The sequence below is a fragment of the Parasteatoda tepidariorum genome, chromosome 5, assembly GCF_043381705.1.
Source record: "Parasteatoda tepidariorum isolate YZ-2023 chromosome 5, CAS_Ptep_4.0, whole genome shotgun sequence".
Lineage (NCBI taxonomy): Eukaryota > Metazoa > Arthropoda > Arachnida > Araneae > Theridiidae > Parasteatoda > Parasteatoda tepidariorum.
In genome coordinates, this window is record NC_092208.1 from 30460367 (window position 1) to 30477604 (window position 17238).

Consider the following 17238-nt stretch of genomic DNA (forward strand, 5'->3'; position numbering starts at 1 on the left):
AAATTCAATTAATTCGGTCCCTGTTGGCTTAAAAAAATTACAAATTTTCTTACTCTAAGTAAATTAAAAGTTTAACAGAAAAGAAGCACATTTCTAGTTGATTGTAAGTCTATTACTTTTTAACTATTTGGTGTTTTTTTTAAGAAAAAAGGAAGATTTTACGACTTCTTTGCAGGAACATGTACCGACCTTTGCTTAGAATTTACAATACTTTGCTCTCCTTTTCTCGAGGGACTAAAAAGAGGCTTTAAAGAAAATTAAAACATTTTTAAAAAACAGGATTCAAAATTAACTACTCCCAGAGATTCTCGTTAAGTTTAGCAATCTTGTTCATTTATTTAGTGTGATTCTTGAATTTAATATATAGCTATGTTCTATCCATTTCGCATTTATTCAAATGGTACATTTGATTAGATGCACTTCTATGATGAATTATGACACAATTTGCATTTATGTATGCAAATAACCGAAAGACATTTTTTTTTGTTTTTATGTCAATTGATTTCATTAACTATTCGGTGTTTATAAAGGTTGAATTTAAAAAAAAAGCAGTAAAAAGCGAAAATGACATTGAAAATGGTAAGAAACCTCTCTATTTTTATATTCTAAAAAATAAAATGTGATATTTCGTTACAGTTAACATTTTTATGACACATACGAAAATATTTCGTTTATATTATTTTTAACTTTCATTATCTTTTAAAAAAATAAATAAGTTTTTATTTCTTAATATTTAACGGCAAAACATTTTACTAAAAAACAGAAAACTGAAACACTTTGTGGGATGCTGAACGTTGTAGAGTAAACTGAACACTTTTAACATATTAAAAAGCATATAAGTAATCTTAGTATAAGGCAATATCAAGAAATCAAATGAATATGAACAAAGGAAATTATTCAGTATTTAGTCAGATTTCTTTGAATATTTTACGCTAAAATGTTAATGCGTTTTGAATTATAAATGAACTGAAATCCTCATGTAAGTGATTCTAATGAAATGGAGCTTTTCGTATTGCTTCATTCTCTTTTTTATTATATGCAAGATAATTGAATAGTTAAATTAATAACTGAATATGGCAGATTCTAATTAACTTATTAGAATTATTAGGAGACTGTCGTATAACCCCGGGCATACCTTTTTAACTTCAAACATTATTTACGGTTTTATGTTTACTATAACATTTGCACTTCTTTGATTATACTTTATTTCTTTAGTCTCTAATAGTTTCAGTACAGAGGGAATTAATTGAAAATAATTTTTTTATCATACGTCATTTGTTTTTCAGTTTGGATGCATTTATTGTTATTGTTATGAGATTAATTATTGCAATTTTATTTTATTGCTATAATAACATGTATCTTTGATGCATTAGTGATTAGGAGGAATGATGCATAATCAAGTGCTTTTGAAATAATAATAATAATAATAAACTTTTTTATTTTCACTATTTCCAGGTTTTGTTTTGTGTAATTATAATTGAAACAAAATTTGTTTTTCATTATTCAATATTAAATATAAAGGACGACAGGCCTGTGTAAAGGTCAGGGAAGTGGCCTTGCATCAAAAAGGTTCTGGGCTCTAATCCCGGGCAAGTCATTGATGCTCTTTCATTCTCTGCTCTATTCGTCCTTACTGAGGGAGCAACGTTGGCCCATCTAATATGGTACCCCTGAAAAAGTGGCCAACAAATCTGCCCTTCAGATGCCTGTATGACGAAAGGTCATTTATCAGGTGGGCATTGGACAAAAATATATTAAATATTGACATTATGAGAAAGTGACATTATGACTTTATTGAGTGACATTATTTTTGACATTATGAGAAAGTGATTTGAGTTGCATGCATTCATTGTGCTAATTAAATTTCCCTACATAATTGTTAAATTATAAAACCAGACATATAGTTTAAAAATAACGCATCTTTTTCTACATTTTTTCGTCTGACTTAGGTTTAAGCTTAGCAACCAGTAAATCAACTAGTATATTATATTTACAAATGCAAACAATTATCATACTATGTTTACTTCGATGTTTATGTACGAAATTTTACTTTTAAAAAATATTACTTTTATAAATCACTGTTAAATATTACTTATAGGAAAAAAGATTTTTTAATTACAATGTTTACTACATAATATATTAATTACACGTATCAAAAATCACAAATACTGATTTAGTGTTTCAAAAAGTGTTTGTAATTTCTTGCTAATCCTAACTTATAAATAATACTTTATATTGCTCATATTGCTTAAAAATTAATATTTTATTTTTCTTGAAAGTTTAAAAAAGCTCGATTTTAAAGCTTTATCTTTAACACTTTTGAATTCGTTTTAAATAAAACAAAATTTACTGTTTCTTCTATATAACTGCTTTTATAGGTAAATATTTTTTTGCTTTTTTTTACAACAACAACACTAAATGTTCACCATTATAGAAGCGAAACTATAGTGACGAGGATCGCGAACATCAATGATCTCACATGCATCTGACAGAATGTTCAAAATCGTTGACAAACATTGAATCGGTTTAAGCAACATTATTTCTTCACTTTTTACGTTACAAATAACGTGAAAAGTGAATTTTGTGCTTTACAAATGTAAAGCACACTTTGTGCTTTACAAATGTAAAGCATGTGCTTTACAAATGTAAAGCACAAAGTTAACTAAAACTAATATTAATAATACATAAATTTTCATGTTATAGCTTAGTTCTTGATATGGTTTTCCTTTTATTCCGTATAAGATAATCAAAACGCTTTCTAACGGAAAACTATGTAGCGAATTGATCATTTTCATCTTGACAGGTTGAGCACTTTTTGTGGAACTAGTTCTTATGTTTAAGTATAAGTGCTTGCATTTTTATATGCAATTCTTCAGAAAAAAATGGCTTTGGGAAAATTCATAAAAATTTGAAATATTACTTGAGTTAAAATTAAAAAGATGTACAATAACTTCGTAATGCAATATATATGTTTATAATTTCGAAAGTTTATATTATATTTTATTATAAATAAGTCTATTAATTAGATTTTCTTCATGAATAGAGTAAATTCCCAGCCATGTGCATCAAAGTTTAGCGGTCCGTAAAAGCAACAGTTTGAGAATTTTAAATAAAGCAAGATTTCAGCAAAGAATAAGTGAAATGTTTAGAGGGGTAACTTGAGATGATGCAAAACATTTTTGAAATATCGTTCTCTAACGGAAAATAACTAAAGCTTGTTCCTTTTACCAAACTTTGAGAAACAAACTATAAGTTTAATTACAATATTCAAACTTCTTTTTTTCTTATCCAAATTGGAAATGCACTTTTCTCACTCTGTATTGCCATCTTTCTTTTGCAATTTTTGTCGATAAAAGCAGAAATTCTTTCGATTTTACATCGTCCAAAATGGATTGCCTATCGACTCTTTCGTTTTCGCCATTAATACAGCTGTCATGAGACTATAATCTAATTATGTCATCTTTGAGTTGTTGGGTACAGTTGTATCACGGGGCATGCAGCTTTCAAACATGTATTCTGAATAATTCAGAAACATCTCTCTGTGTTACTCAAAAACATTTCACAGTACTATCTCATTCTAATTTTAATCACTCATTACAGTACAAACGTTTCTTAATATTTCGGAAACCTGTTGTGGGACTAGGTTACACCAATAATGTCCACAATCATCAAAAGGTGCCAATGAAAAGGTGGAATGGAATTATACTAGTAAATACCAGTGAATTGTATACTAGTGAATTGGAATTTAACAGTTATAGTGGTAGCTACACAACACTCTGAAACTGAATCGGCGACAATGAGATTCCGTTTTCGATTTTCGTAAATAAAATAAATGTTTCTCAATTTATCGGAAACATGATCTTAAATGAATTTCTTTGATATTTTTGAACAATGCAGAAAATTTTTTACAAAACTCCTTAATCACTCTAGAATGTGACTTAAGAATAAAAATAAATCTCCAACATATGAATTGTAATCACTGTTTTTGAATAAATGTCCCATAATAATTCAAAACGCTTGATTGTAAGAAGAAGAAAAAATGTACACCGTGAATAGATTACTAAACAAAATTAATCAAGCAGCTTTTCACTCTGTATTGAAAGAAACTAATTAATGATTAAACTTCAACTGTTTTTTGGAATCATCTTCTTTTTTTTACACTGAAAATGGCAAACTCTTCATCTTTTTTGAAGAAAAACCAGAAACTACCAAAATATGGTAAAACTTACCGTGAAAAACCAGAATTTACCAGAATTTTCGTTAAACCGTTACCATATGAGTGAAAAACTACTAAATAAATTGCTTAAATACCGTATATGTTTGCTCTTATTACCAGATTTATGCTTCTTTTTATTGCCAGATTTATGTGTTTTTTTAACCAGACAGAAATATCAAAACTATATACAATATAATAATATTACCAGAATTTTTTTCTGTGCTCTAATCCCAACTCAACTCTCAGTATAGCATTGTATTTCTTTTTACATTTACCAGATTTATTGTATTTCTGACTGTGCCAAATTTTACCATCACACATTTAGTTCTTAAATTATAATCACCATTATGAATTTTCGAAAACCGTTCGATCCATAGTGATTGTGAATTCGTAAGCTAATACGAAACGTCAAATAAAAATGGCATCACTGTCTATTCAGTTTATGAATTGCTTAGTGTAAGAAACTGAAAAACACAGTTTTGATGACTTTTACACATTTTGAAGCATCACTCCGCTTTATGGAAAATGATTTGTTACTTACAGAACGCAACGATTGCATAAAACAATACTTAGAGTTTATCAATCAAAAAGCAAATCAAATCTTACGAAAAACCGAATTTTCAATTTTCAATTCTCTTTGCACTTCTCTTTGCATCACCTTGAAAAACAAATGCTTTACAAATGAAGTCGTTGTACCTGAAATCGCAGATTGATAAGCATTCAAAACAGTTTGAAGAATAGGTATTCTTCGTACCTGGAGGAAATAAAAAATTCATGAAGTTTTCTTTAAATTATGAATTGTAAAACTTTGATGCGCATGACTTTAAACTCACTCCATATTTTTCAACGCTAATTTACAGCACGTATTAATTGTAAAAACATATAACAATTAACTTTAAAATAACTAAAAAATATTTTATTAAAAAAAATGTGTTTACATTACGCACAATAAAACATAAAAAACACGAAAATTATTATTTACATAGATTGCTATTATCATTTAAAATTATCTACTTAAATGCTTGCTAGCGTTTCGATCTTTTTAAATTTAAAAGCCGATTTTTCCCTCCAATTACATCAAGAAACCCTAAATGAACAATTTAATGCCAGCTTTATTACGAAAAATATGTTAACGCACATTTTGAATCAGGAAATTTCTGCGTATCTCAAACAGAACGTTGGGCATTTATTTATTAAATTTAATATTAATATTTCTAACATTTTTAGACATGATTTAATCTGTAATCTTCACACAGGTAAAAATATATTCCGCAAAGAAAAAAGACTCAAATTGAAATTTTATCTGTAGATATTTTTAATCATATGTCGTAGAAAGTTATAGTTAAGATTCAAAGAGCTTTCATAACACACGAAAGAATTTTCTTTCTTAAAAACGCCGAGCAAAGAATTTTATTTTGCCGTCAGAATGCCTCAGGTTTGATATGATTAAGATTCTGTGCCTATTTTTGAAAATAAATTTTCTAAACCATATTGATAATCCTTGCCTGGGGCTTTTAAGATAAAATTTCACATCTTAAAATTCATATGACTTAGTTAAAATTTTTTCTTTTAACCTTTCGTCATATATTGAGTGCATTTAGGAAAGGAAATTAGAATCCCACTTTTTACAGAAATATCTTCAGGCGTTTTCAGAAAAACACATTAAATTTAAATTTTACCAATAATATATTTTCAGAGTTTTATAAAATGCTTTTAAAATGATAAAAAAAAATACAAAGAGGCTATACAAATACAAAAACAAATTATTCAGTATTATTTTAATGACGTGGATATAGTTTTTTAATGACTAAAACTCGGCGACTTCACTCACCATTGAATATTGATAACCAATAATTAATGATAATAAATGAATGAGTCGATTAGTACCAGACGATTAGTTCTCATTCCTCGTCGTTCTCTTAAAGTCAATATTTTTTTAAAAAAAAGCTAGAATCATTTTGTGAATAAAATAAAATTTTCTTATAATTTTATGCAAGCACGCTTTGATAATCTGTTAATCGTAACGAAATAAATGATTGCTTGTACGAAGAAAAAAATTCTAGACCAATTACCACACTGTTTCGTAATGATATTTCTGTTTAAAAAAACACTTAATTCTGGTTAATAAAACTGAAATATGCGGTATTTAAACCATTAATTTGGTAATTTTTATATTTTGACCGACTGAGAGACTATCAAAATATAAGAAATTTACCATGTTTTTGGCTCTAAGGAAACACCAAAAAGTTCGTTAACTTTTATCGAAGAGATTTGGTAATGAATTTGGTAAAATTAACAATAAAATGTTATTTGCTGAAACTTCTGAGTTTCAAAAATACAGTTCTTATTACCACACTTTTAGTAAATAATACAAAGCTCAAAAATAAATTTGATAATGAACGAAAATTTTTAATTTTTGCAGTGCTCTATGGTATCACGTTAAAGTTATAAAATTTTACTACATTAGCCAAATTTTATCACATATTATAAAATTATATTTTATTGTTTATTTTACCAAAATCATTACCAAAGTGTTTCGGTAAAAATTATCGAGCTTTTTGATGCTCCCATAGAGCCAGAAACATATTTTAGCAGCTTTGGCCATATTGTTTTTTCTCAGTGGGGATTCGAAAAATAGTAAACTATATCAAAAAAATTAAGCTTACTAATGTAGCGTGTGCGAAATAATGAGAAAAAAAAAGTGTAGTGGCTTCATTCGTTAATGATACATAACAAAAACCTTACATCATAATACCAATTGAAATAGGAAATGATTTTTATCTTCCTTGAGCTCGGTTTCTTATATTCTTAAAAACAATTAATATGAACTAGTGGGTTGCGCCCCCTGCTCGCTAACGCTCGCCAACCCCCAAAAATTGCTACGCATTCTTGTATGGTTTGCTTCGCAAAACAAGCTCGCTTCGCTCGCTGCTAACTTAGATACATTGCAAATGCACAAAATTCTAAGAATTCAAAACAATCATTCAAATCCATATAACAACTTTTTTTAAAAAAAAAAATACATCTTTTTAGTAAATACTAAGTCATTAAAATAAATTTGAATTCAAATAAATGACGCGTAATTCGTTAAACATATTAGAAATGTGCTATAGTGTAAAATCTTAAGATAAAATTTCTAAAACTGATATCTCTTTAAAAAGGTTAAAATTTTGGCTATAATTAAGTCTATTAAAAATTTAAATAAGAGAAATTGCAATGGAAAAACCCTGCATAAACAAAACATTGAATTTCGGAAGAAATCTCGTTTGGTGAGAATGCTCTCTCTTGTCAAAAAATACAAAATAAACTGACCTCAAATAAAACTCCAAGGACTTCGAATCAAATAATTAAGGAAACTACTATCACGTTTAATATAAAAGGAAGATTTATTAACTAAACAATAAAATTACAGCATCGCAGTTCCAAAAAACAAATCTCACACTCACTCAAAAAAACAATTTACCTTCTAATTAGTCACCATAGCAACCACAAAACTCTTCTCGTTACCATCTATAAACTAATATATAATAAATAAATTATTTAACAAAAAATACGATACGCATAAGCACATAATATTTTACACTCTGGTTACTTCAGTTTCCGGTTTTAAAAGCGCTATATGTTTAGTCACCTCAACTAGATTTGGCATGTGACATTTTTAGCGGCAATCATTGGTCGATTTTCTAGCGTTGCCATTCGGGGAGTTGTAATAAGGCTTTTTTTGTCGCCGTGTAAGAGAAATATGTATATAGATGTTAAGCTGTTATATCTCACAAGCTATTATATCTATTAAGCTGTTTTGTTGTTGTTTTTTTTTTGTTTTTTTTTTCGTTTTTTTCACATCAGTTTTTTCTTTTTGCCTTTTGTTACTTTAGACTTCAACACAAACGCAAGAATATAAAATTACTAAGAAAGATAAATAAGAAAGATAAATAAGACTCTCAATAACTATGGTTCCATTGTGCTTTTTTAAAACAAAAGAAGTTCGAAAAAGTTTGCTATAAAAACACTTAAAATTGCGATAACGTTCAAACAAACTTGAATTCCAAAAAAATAATGATATGTTTATAAATAAAACTAGAACTTTCAGCAAATCAAATTTCATGTCCAACCTGCTGGAATGCAACTTAACTAAATTGTTAACAGCTTGAACTGTTATTATTGAACTTCCTGTTATTCTTGAACTAATTACTCAATTTTAAATTTTATTCCACCTCACTAGTTATATATTTTTGTAGAGCCCTTTGCAAATTCAAGTTTAAAGTTAATTTCGTTTTTTAAGTTACATCTCTTTTTTGCGCTGCAAAAAAAGATGTAAAGTGAAGTCTGACACCCAAAACAACTACGGTGGGGCTCACGGTTTTTTAATATGGAAAGAAATAAGTATCATAGCAAAATTCATCAATCAGTATTTTTTAAAAATCAAAAAATATTTTTAAATTTTTGTTATCAGCAACATCTAACATTTTTATTTTCTACAATAGCTACCGTGTATCTGAAATCAAATTAATGTAAGTTGCTGCATATCTATTTTAAACCATCTAATTTCCTTTACCGCTCCAGTCGTATACGTATGTTCTCAATCATCATAGCAAAAGACGACTCTGATTTTCTAATACTGAACAATCGAACAGTTTTTTTTTAACCGAAATTGTAATGGTACATTTATTTTATCAATAATACGCAAAAAACACAAGAGCTTTTTTATTAAATCTAAATAGTTAATTCACTTTGTCAAAATTGCGTAAAATATACAAAAGTATTCTCACCGAAATAAAATGGTAAATTTATTTTGTCAATGTTATATACAATATGCGGAAGCTTTTTGCCAAAATCTAAATGCTAAAATATACATCAACATTATGACGTAAAATGCGCGTCAACTTTCTTACCAAAATTTAAAGGGTAAACTGGCTACTCCAATAATACATGGCATACACAGATACATTTTTACTAAATCTAAATAGTAAATTCACTTCGTCAATAATACGCACAGTATATCAAAATATTTGTACCATAATAAAATTTTAAATTTATTTTATAAATGTTACATACAATATACGGAAGCTTTTTACCGAAGTTTAAATGGTTACGTCAGCATTTACACGCAAAATATAAGAAAACTTTCTTATCAAAATTTAAATGGTAAACTTTCTTCGTCATTAATACTTAGAATACACAGAAGCATTTTTACTAAATGTAAATAGTAAATTTCTGTGTCATTCTTTCTTAAAATGTACGAAACAGTCTTACCAAAAGTAGTTGCTAAATCCATTCCGTTAACGTTACGTAAAATGTATTAAAACTTTTTTGCCAACTATCTCAAAGGAAGTATCATTCCGTCAGTATTACGTAAAATATACTTATAAAGAGTATTGACTTTACCGATTTCCAAACAATTTGAGTTTATTTTACGTATTATTTTAATAAATGTTTGTTCATGCATTAAAATTTTTATTTTGTTTACGTATTTGTATTGTAGTATAATTTTGTGCAGATATAAACAAACAGAATGCTCATGAATAAATTTAGACATAAAAGATTTATATTAATTGAAATATAATGTAAAACTCAAATTACTAAATAAATTTTAACTAAAAACATTTTGGGTAACAAATTGCTTTGCTTAATTAAACGTTTAAATTGCGATTAAATTGTTTGTTNGTAAGTTATAATGAAAGACATTTTTAGCGGCAATCATTGGTCGATTTTCTAGCGTTGCCATTCGGGGAGTTGTAACAAGGATTTTTTTGTCGCCGTGTAAGAGAAATATGTATATAGATGTTAAGCTGTTATATCTCACAAGCTATTATATCTATTAAGCTGTTTTGTTCTTGTTTTTTTGCTTTTTTTCGTTTTTTTCACATCAGTTTTTTCTTTTTGCCTTTTGTTACTTTCGATTTCAACTCAAACGCAAGAATATAAAATTACTAAGAAAGATAAATAAGACTCTCAATAACCATGGTTCCATTGTGCTTTTTTAAAGCAAAAAAAGTCCGAAAAAGTTTGCTATAAAAACATTTAAAATTGCGATAACGTTCAAATAAACTTGAATTCCAAAAAAAATAATGATATGTTTATAAATAAAACTAGAACTTTCAGCATATCCAACCTGCTGGAATGTAGCTAAACTAAAATGTTAACAGTTTGAACTGTTAATATCGAGCTTCTTGTTATTCTTGAACTAATTACTCAATTTTAAATTCTATTCCACCTCACTGGTTGTATATTTTTGTATAGCCCTTTGTTAATTCAAGTTTAAAGTTAATTTCGTTTTTTAAGTTACATCTCTTTTTTGCACAGCAAAACAAGGTGTAAAGTAAAGTCTAACACCCAAAACAACTACGGTGTGGCTCACGGTTTTTTAATATAGAAAGAAATAAGTATTGTAAAAGAAATAAGTATCATAGCAAAATTCATCAATCAGTATTTTTTAAAAATTAAAAAGTATTTTTAAATTTTTATTATCAGTAGCATCTAACATTTTTATTCTTTACAATAGCTACCGTGTATCTGAAATCAAGTTAATGTAAGCTGCTGCATATCCATTTTAAACCATCTAATTTCTTTTACCTCTCCAGTCGTATACGTCTGTTCTCAATCATCATAGCAAAGGCCGACTCTGATTTTCTAATACTGAACAATACAAAAACTTTTTTACCAAACTTTTAATGGTAAATTTGTTTTATCAATGATACGTAAAATGCACAGAAGCATTTTTATTAAATCTTAATAGTTAATTCGCTTTGTCAAAATTACGGAAAATATACTAAAATATTCTTAGCGAAATAAAATGGTAAATTTATTTTGTCAATATTATATACAATCTATGGAAGCTTTTTGCCAAAATCTAAATGCTAAAATATACATTGACATTATGACGTAAAATGTGCGTCAACTTTCTTACCGAAATTTAAAGGGTAAACTGGCTACTCCAATAATACATGCCATGCACAGATACATTTTTACTTAATCTAAATAGTAAATTCACTTCGTCAATAATACGTACAGTATATCAGAATATTTTTACCATAATAAAATTGCAAATTTATTTTGTAAATATGACATACAATATACGGAAGCTTCTTACCGAAGTTTAAATGGTTACGTCAGCATTTACAAGTAAAATATTCGAAAACCTTCTAATCAAAATTTAAATGGTAAACTTTCTTCGTCATTAATACGTAGAATACACAGAAGCATTTTTACTAAATGTAAATAGTAAATTTCTGTGTCATTCTTTCTTAAAATGTACGAAACAGTCTTACCAAAAGTAGTTGCTAAATCCATTCCGTTAACGTTACGTAAAATGTATTAAAACTTTTTTGCCAACTATCTCAAAGGAAGTATCATTCCGTCAGTATTACGTAAAATATACTTATAAAGAGTATTGACTTTACCGATTTCCAAACAATTTGAGTTTATTTTACGTATTATTTTAATAAATGTTTGTTCATGCATTAAAATTTTTATTTTGTTTACGTATTTGTATTGTAGTATAATTTTGTGCAGATATAAACAAACAGAATGCTCATGAATAAATTTAGACATAAAAGATTTATATTAATTGAAATATAATGTAAAACTCAAATTACTAAATAAATTTTAACTAAAAACATTTTGGGTAACAAATTGCTTTGCTTAATTAAACGTTTAAATTGCGATTAAATTGTTTGTTTTACATATTATTTATAATAAACAGTTATCAATCACAGCGTAGATTAACATTCCAGATTATTGACAGAGAACTTAATGCATATATTATCTCGGCAGTTTTATTCATCATAACGTTTATAAAATGTTAAAATATCCTATTGATATATATTTATATAAAAAAACATATTTACTTTAAATATTGAACATTTTAATTTTAATTTTTACCTACACTGCTATTATTACGTATATGATTTTGATTGTTTTCGAAATTACGAGTTAGAAACTAAAAGAATTGTTTTTTGTTTTGTAGACTGCATTTTAAGACAAAGTTACTTAAATCGGAGTCTAATCTTACTAGCCACTTTACATATATTATTTCTTGTGTAAAATTACATTAATATAAAGGATATTTCTTAAATTATTCAGAACTTAACAATCAGCTTCATGCGCAATGCGATGCATACGCAAAAATTTTATTTAATACATCAGTCCATTTGGTAAGCGAAAATATTAAATTACGGTTGTAAACTCACTAAATTTGCTATACTTTTAATTTTAAATGTTATTTAAATGAATGATTACTTAGAAAAATAGTATGCTTACTAATGGGTCTTAATAAAATCATAAGGGAAATACACTACTTTACAATAATGGACTTCCTTTGATACTGTTTTAAATTTCTCAAGAAATACTTAAAGATTATTTTCAATTTTAGAGATGTTTATTTTATGCTATTTTTCAAACTTAGCGGTAAGATTTAAAACTTTCAGAGGTTTAGGAGACCTACAATGAATAACGAAAGAAAACAAGTATTTTTAAACACCCATTGTCAGAAAATCAAACAATAAGATTGTAACTTGTATCGATTACTTAAGTTGTAATTTTTAATAACTAACTACATGAAATTTCGTAAATCTAATACACATATTTATAGAGATATGGACATTTTTATTAAAAGAATAATTTTTTTGTCTTACATTTTTGGCTATAACTTTAAAAAGACTTAATGGAATTAAACAAAATCTTTGTAGCAGTTCAAAATTAATTACGAGATTATTGATTTAAAATTTTAAAAAAAATCATTCAAAACTGTGCAAGATGTGAGTATTTAAAGTAGTTCTTTTATTCTGCGCATGAGCATAAAAAAATTTATTTTTTTCCTTTATAATTTTGAATTAAATCGTATTTGGCAAGTAATGAAAAGGTTGGATTTTAATATCTTAATAATTTAAATAAATAAATAATTTTCTAAGTAATTTTCGCACTGTTTAAGAGAAAGCTCAAAATGATTAGGGGTTTGCCACAAATTTCATTTTGTACTACTAAACAAGATTTATCAAAAATGAAACCATGTGGGGAACATCTCTCATAAAAATATGTTTTCTTTCACGTGTTTTCTTCCTTTATACCATCACATTTTTTGTTTCCGGACGATTATTGTAAGGTATTATCATCTCTTATTAAATTTTGTCTAATGATACAAAAGAAATTTTTGTAGAAAATCCCGGATCGTTTTGCGCTTCCTTTTTAAGAAGTACAAAAACTACTTGGAAAATTGTTTGTAACTTTTACAATTTTTAAGATAATCAAATCAAACTTTTTTCACTAGTTACCATATGTGATTCACTACAAAATTATGAAAAAACTTTTTGAATTTTTACTACGATTGCGTAGTTTAAAAGAATTATCTTTAATGCTTACATCATGCGCTGTTTTTAACGATTTTTTTTTAAAAATCTTAAATCAATAATTTCAAAATTAATTTTAAATTGTTCAAAAAGTTTTGTTTATTTCCATTGGGTACTTTTAAAGTTATAACAAAAAACACAAGGCTAAAATTTTTTTTTATAAAAATGCCCATATCTTCCAATATTTACGTTAGGTTTACGAAATTATATGCAGTTATTTAAAATAACAAAATAAGTAATCGATACAAATTGCAAGCTTATTACTTGATTTTCTGGCATAAAGTGTTCAAAAATGCTTTTTTCGTTCGCAATTTATTGTTGGACTTGCAAACCTCTGTAAGCTGTAAATCACATTGCTAAGTATGAAAATTCGCATGAAGTAAACACCTCTAAACTTATCAAATAATACTTTTTATAGAATTTATTGAAATAAATGTAAAAAACTGAAAGTAAATCTTCTATTATTATAGGGTTGGACAAGCATAATCAAGCATAATTCTTATTAGTACATAATATAAGTTAATAATTTCAACTATCCTTAAAATAAATATCCCATGAAACAACATGGGTCTTATCCCCTTAGTATTTTAAAAAAATGCGCAATCAATATTAAATTCAAAGTCTATTTAATTCCAATGGTTTAATTCTTAAACAGACTTACAGATTTTTTTAATTATTTGGTGGCATATATTCAATATATNCCCATGAAACAACAGGGGTCTTATCCCTTTAGTATCTTAAAAAATGCGCAATCAATATTAAATTCAAAGTCTATTTAATTCCAATGGTTTAATTCTTAAACAGACTTACAGATTTTTTTAATTATTTGGTGGCATATATTCAAGATATTGCAAGTTAATTTTTTTAATCGAAGAAAAATAATAAAATTATTGGCTAGACAGTATAAGATTCTTAAAAATGTCAATATGGAGTCTTTAATTTTAATCAAATAATGTTTTAATCAAATGATTTATTTTAATCAAATGATGTTTTAGAAATGTTTTCAGTAATATTGTTAATATTCAGTGTCAATAAAATCGACCGGATGATGAAATATCCTATTACTGAAACTGAATTCAAATAATTCTTAACTTTAAACAAATTTATAGCTATTTTTTTTTACGGAATCAAACCATTATAAGGCTTTAATTCAAATCACTAATAAACTATGAATTTTAATATTAAATAGCTAAGAAAAAATTTAAAATTTGTTAATAAAATTGACCTAATGTTTAAATATTCTATTAAAATAAGGTTATTGATGCCAAATTCAAATCAGTTTTAATTTTAAACAAATTTATAGTTAAGGACATTATTAGGTTTTAATTCAAATCAACAATAAATTATGAGCTTTCATGTTAAATAACTAAGAAGAAATAAAAATAAAAAAACTGCTAAATAATATACAATATTCAACTGATCAGCTAAAATATTTCAGATTATTAAATACTGTTCAAATTGTCAGATTTTATATAATAAAAGTATCGGTTAAATATTAAACTCAGTAAAATATTAAATATTGCTCTTTTCTATAATACTTTTCTAATATAATTTCGTTTCATCTAGATTAAATGATGAAATCCTAGATTGTCTTACATGAAGTTTTAAAACTATTTAAGAGTCCATATTCCTCTAAACAATTTTCTTAAAAAAAAAACTAATATAAAAATACGAATGTTCATTTTTTTTAATACTCACGTGGCGTGATGGTAAAAAGCGGCCAATGTTATTGCCAGTTATAATTAGGCAGAACGCGTCACCGAAAACGTCGGTTCCTGACCTCCGTTTATCTTCTTGTATTGACACTTTCTTTTTTACATGGGCTGGAATGGATACTGGCACTAAGGGTGGAGGAACACTTGCAGGAAGTACAGGCGCACTTTCAGGCAATGCTTTCGGGAGGTCTTCTAGTCCATTTTTTGGTGATTTCACTGGTGGTTTGGGGGCCTTGGGTGGAGGTGGCGGCAATGGGGACGGCGGTGGTGTTATTTCTGTTTTTGGAAGAATTGCATTAGGAGGCTGAAGGGTTGTTGGCCCTGGTGCAGAAGCTGGAGGTGCAAAGGTTTCAATAGTGGCTGATAATGGCCTTTTAGTCTTTTTCTCAGACATTGGCTTCCCATCGCTAGTCACACTTCTTTCGCGTTCTGGGTGATTAGGGATAGCTAGCGTCGGTGTCCTGGTAAAACCCTCTTTACGAATACTTTTCTGGGTACTCGGTGAATTAGTTGGACGCTTCATTAATTTTTTAATAGATCGCCCAAAATCAACCTTTGATTCTTCTGCAGGTTTTGGTTGAGGTTCAAATTCTCTTCGCGCTGTTTCCAAGTTTGGACGATAAGCGTTCATAAAATCCTCGAATTCGGACCTTTCGGTGGCTAAGGGTATAGTACTCCCAGCTCCCGACGGTCCGGCTCGTTTCATCGATATGTCTGTCGGTTGGTATTTTACAGATAAACTTTTTGGATTGCGTATCGAAATGTCTCTTCGACAGTTAACTGCACCACTGCTATTTGGAGACATACACTGTATGTGAGTAATAATACAGCAGAAAAACAAGCTTTCATTTAAAATAGCTCAAAGCACCACACATATATACAAACTGAATAAATAATAAAAATTAATGCACACGTTCATCTTTTTCGTCGGCGATAAAATTTTTGTAATTTGGTTAAAGGTTTGAAGCTTTCACTAGTCATCTCTTCAGAATATTTATAGTGCAGAAAACACTAATAGTAATAATGCATTTGTTAACAACGCTCTGTAGTATCCTGATACACTTAGACCTTTACTTGGAATTTCACATGCTTGTTCACAATTGCGTTCGATCGAACTATAAATCCATTGATTAATCCTTGACTCTGCAACACCATTGAGAATATACTTGCAGATGTTTTAAGAGCACAAAGAATGATGGAATGCTTTATTACCAGAAATTAAAAATGAGTGTCGTACACACTTATTTCAGGAACTAATTTCGAAGAATCTATCTCATCGCTGGATATGTTTGTAGGTAAAATTGATCTTAAGCCAAGATTTAAGAACATAGACTCCATAGGTAGTTTTCATCCACGCATGGCATCATCGGGAAAATTTTGACACAGGCAGGCGAGACACCGACATCAATACAGGGCTTAACCACCACCGCCAGATGCAGAAACCCTTTTTCTTATTTCAAATGCATCAAGGAATGGATCGGGGACCTGGCGTCGAATTTAGTTACCAAAATTCAGCCCACGGAAGAGAAAGGATATTTTTGATGTCGTTCTAAATATATTTTCACACGCTTTGGCCTGTCTCCAGAGGAACAGGACTTTTCCCTTCGCCTTTTTTTTATTTTATTTATTCTGATTTCCCTTTCTCTTTGTTGCTTGCATTTTAAGCTGTTGAATGGACTTTTGGATTGTCTTCGGAAAAAGATACAATGGGATTGGAAATTGGGTGCGCTGGCGCTTTTGTTTGTGTATTGGATACCCTTTTTTCTCTCGCCAAGCATGCGAAGCGCTGGGTGATATATATTTGGATGAGTGAAGCTCGTGGCAGAGAATGAAGTAGAGATTTGCATTCTGTTCTAAGTAGAAGTTGATATCAGTTTCTGTTAAAAGTATTGAGGAAAAGATAACATAAACATAATATCGTACATGTCATATTTTTAATGTTAATGTATTAGATTATTAAGTT

The 17238-nt window shown here is 28.1% G+C and overlaps 1 protein-coding gene across 1 annotated transcript in view; it reads right to left on the reverse strand.

Annotated features, from left to right (window-relative positions):
* The window catches only part of LOC122270952 (uncharacterized), a 44865-nt gene extending 27955 nt beyond the window's left edge, over positions 1-16910 (reverse strand). The window contains exons 1-2 of the mRNA XM_071181024.1: positions 15259-16910; positions 4823-4970 (exon numbers count right to left, since the gene is read on the reverse strand). Coding sequence (XP_071037125.1) covers positions 4823-4970; positions 15259-16080 — 970 coding nt within the window. The 5' untranslated portion in view covers positions 16081-16910. The remainder of the gene's footprint in view (positions 1-4822; positions 4971-15258) is intronic.
* Between the last annotated feature and the right edge of the window lie 328 nt (positions 16911-17238).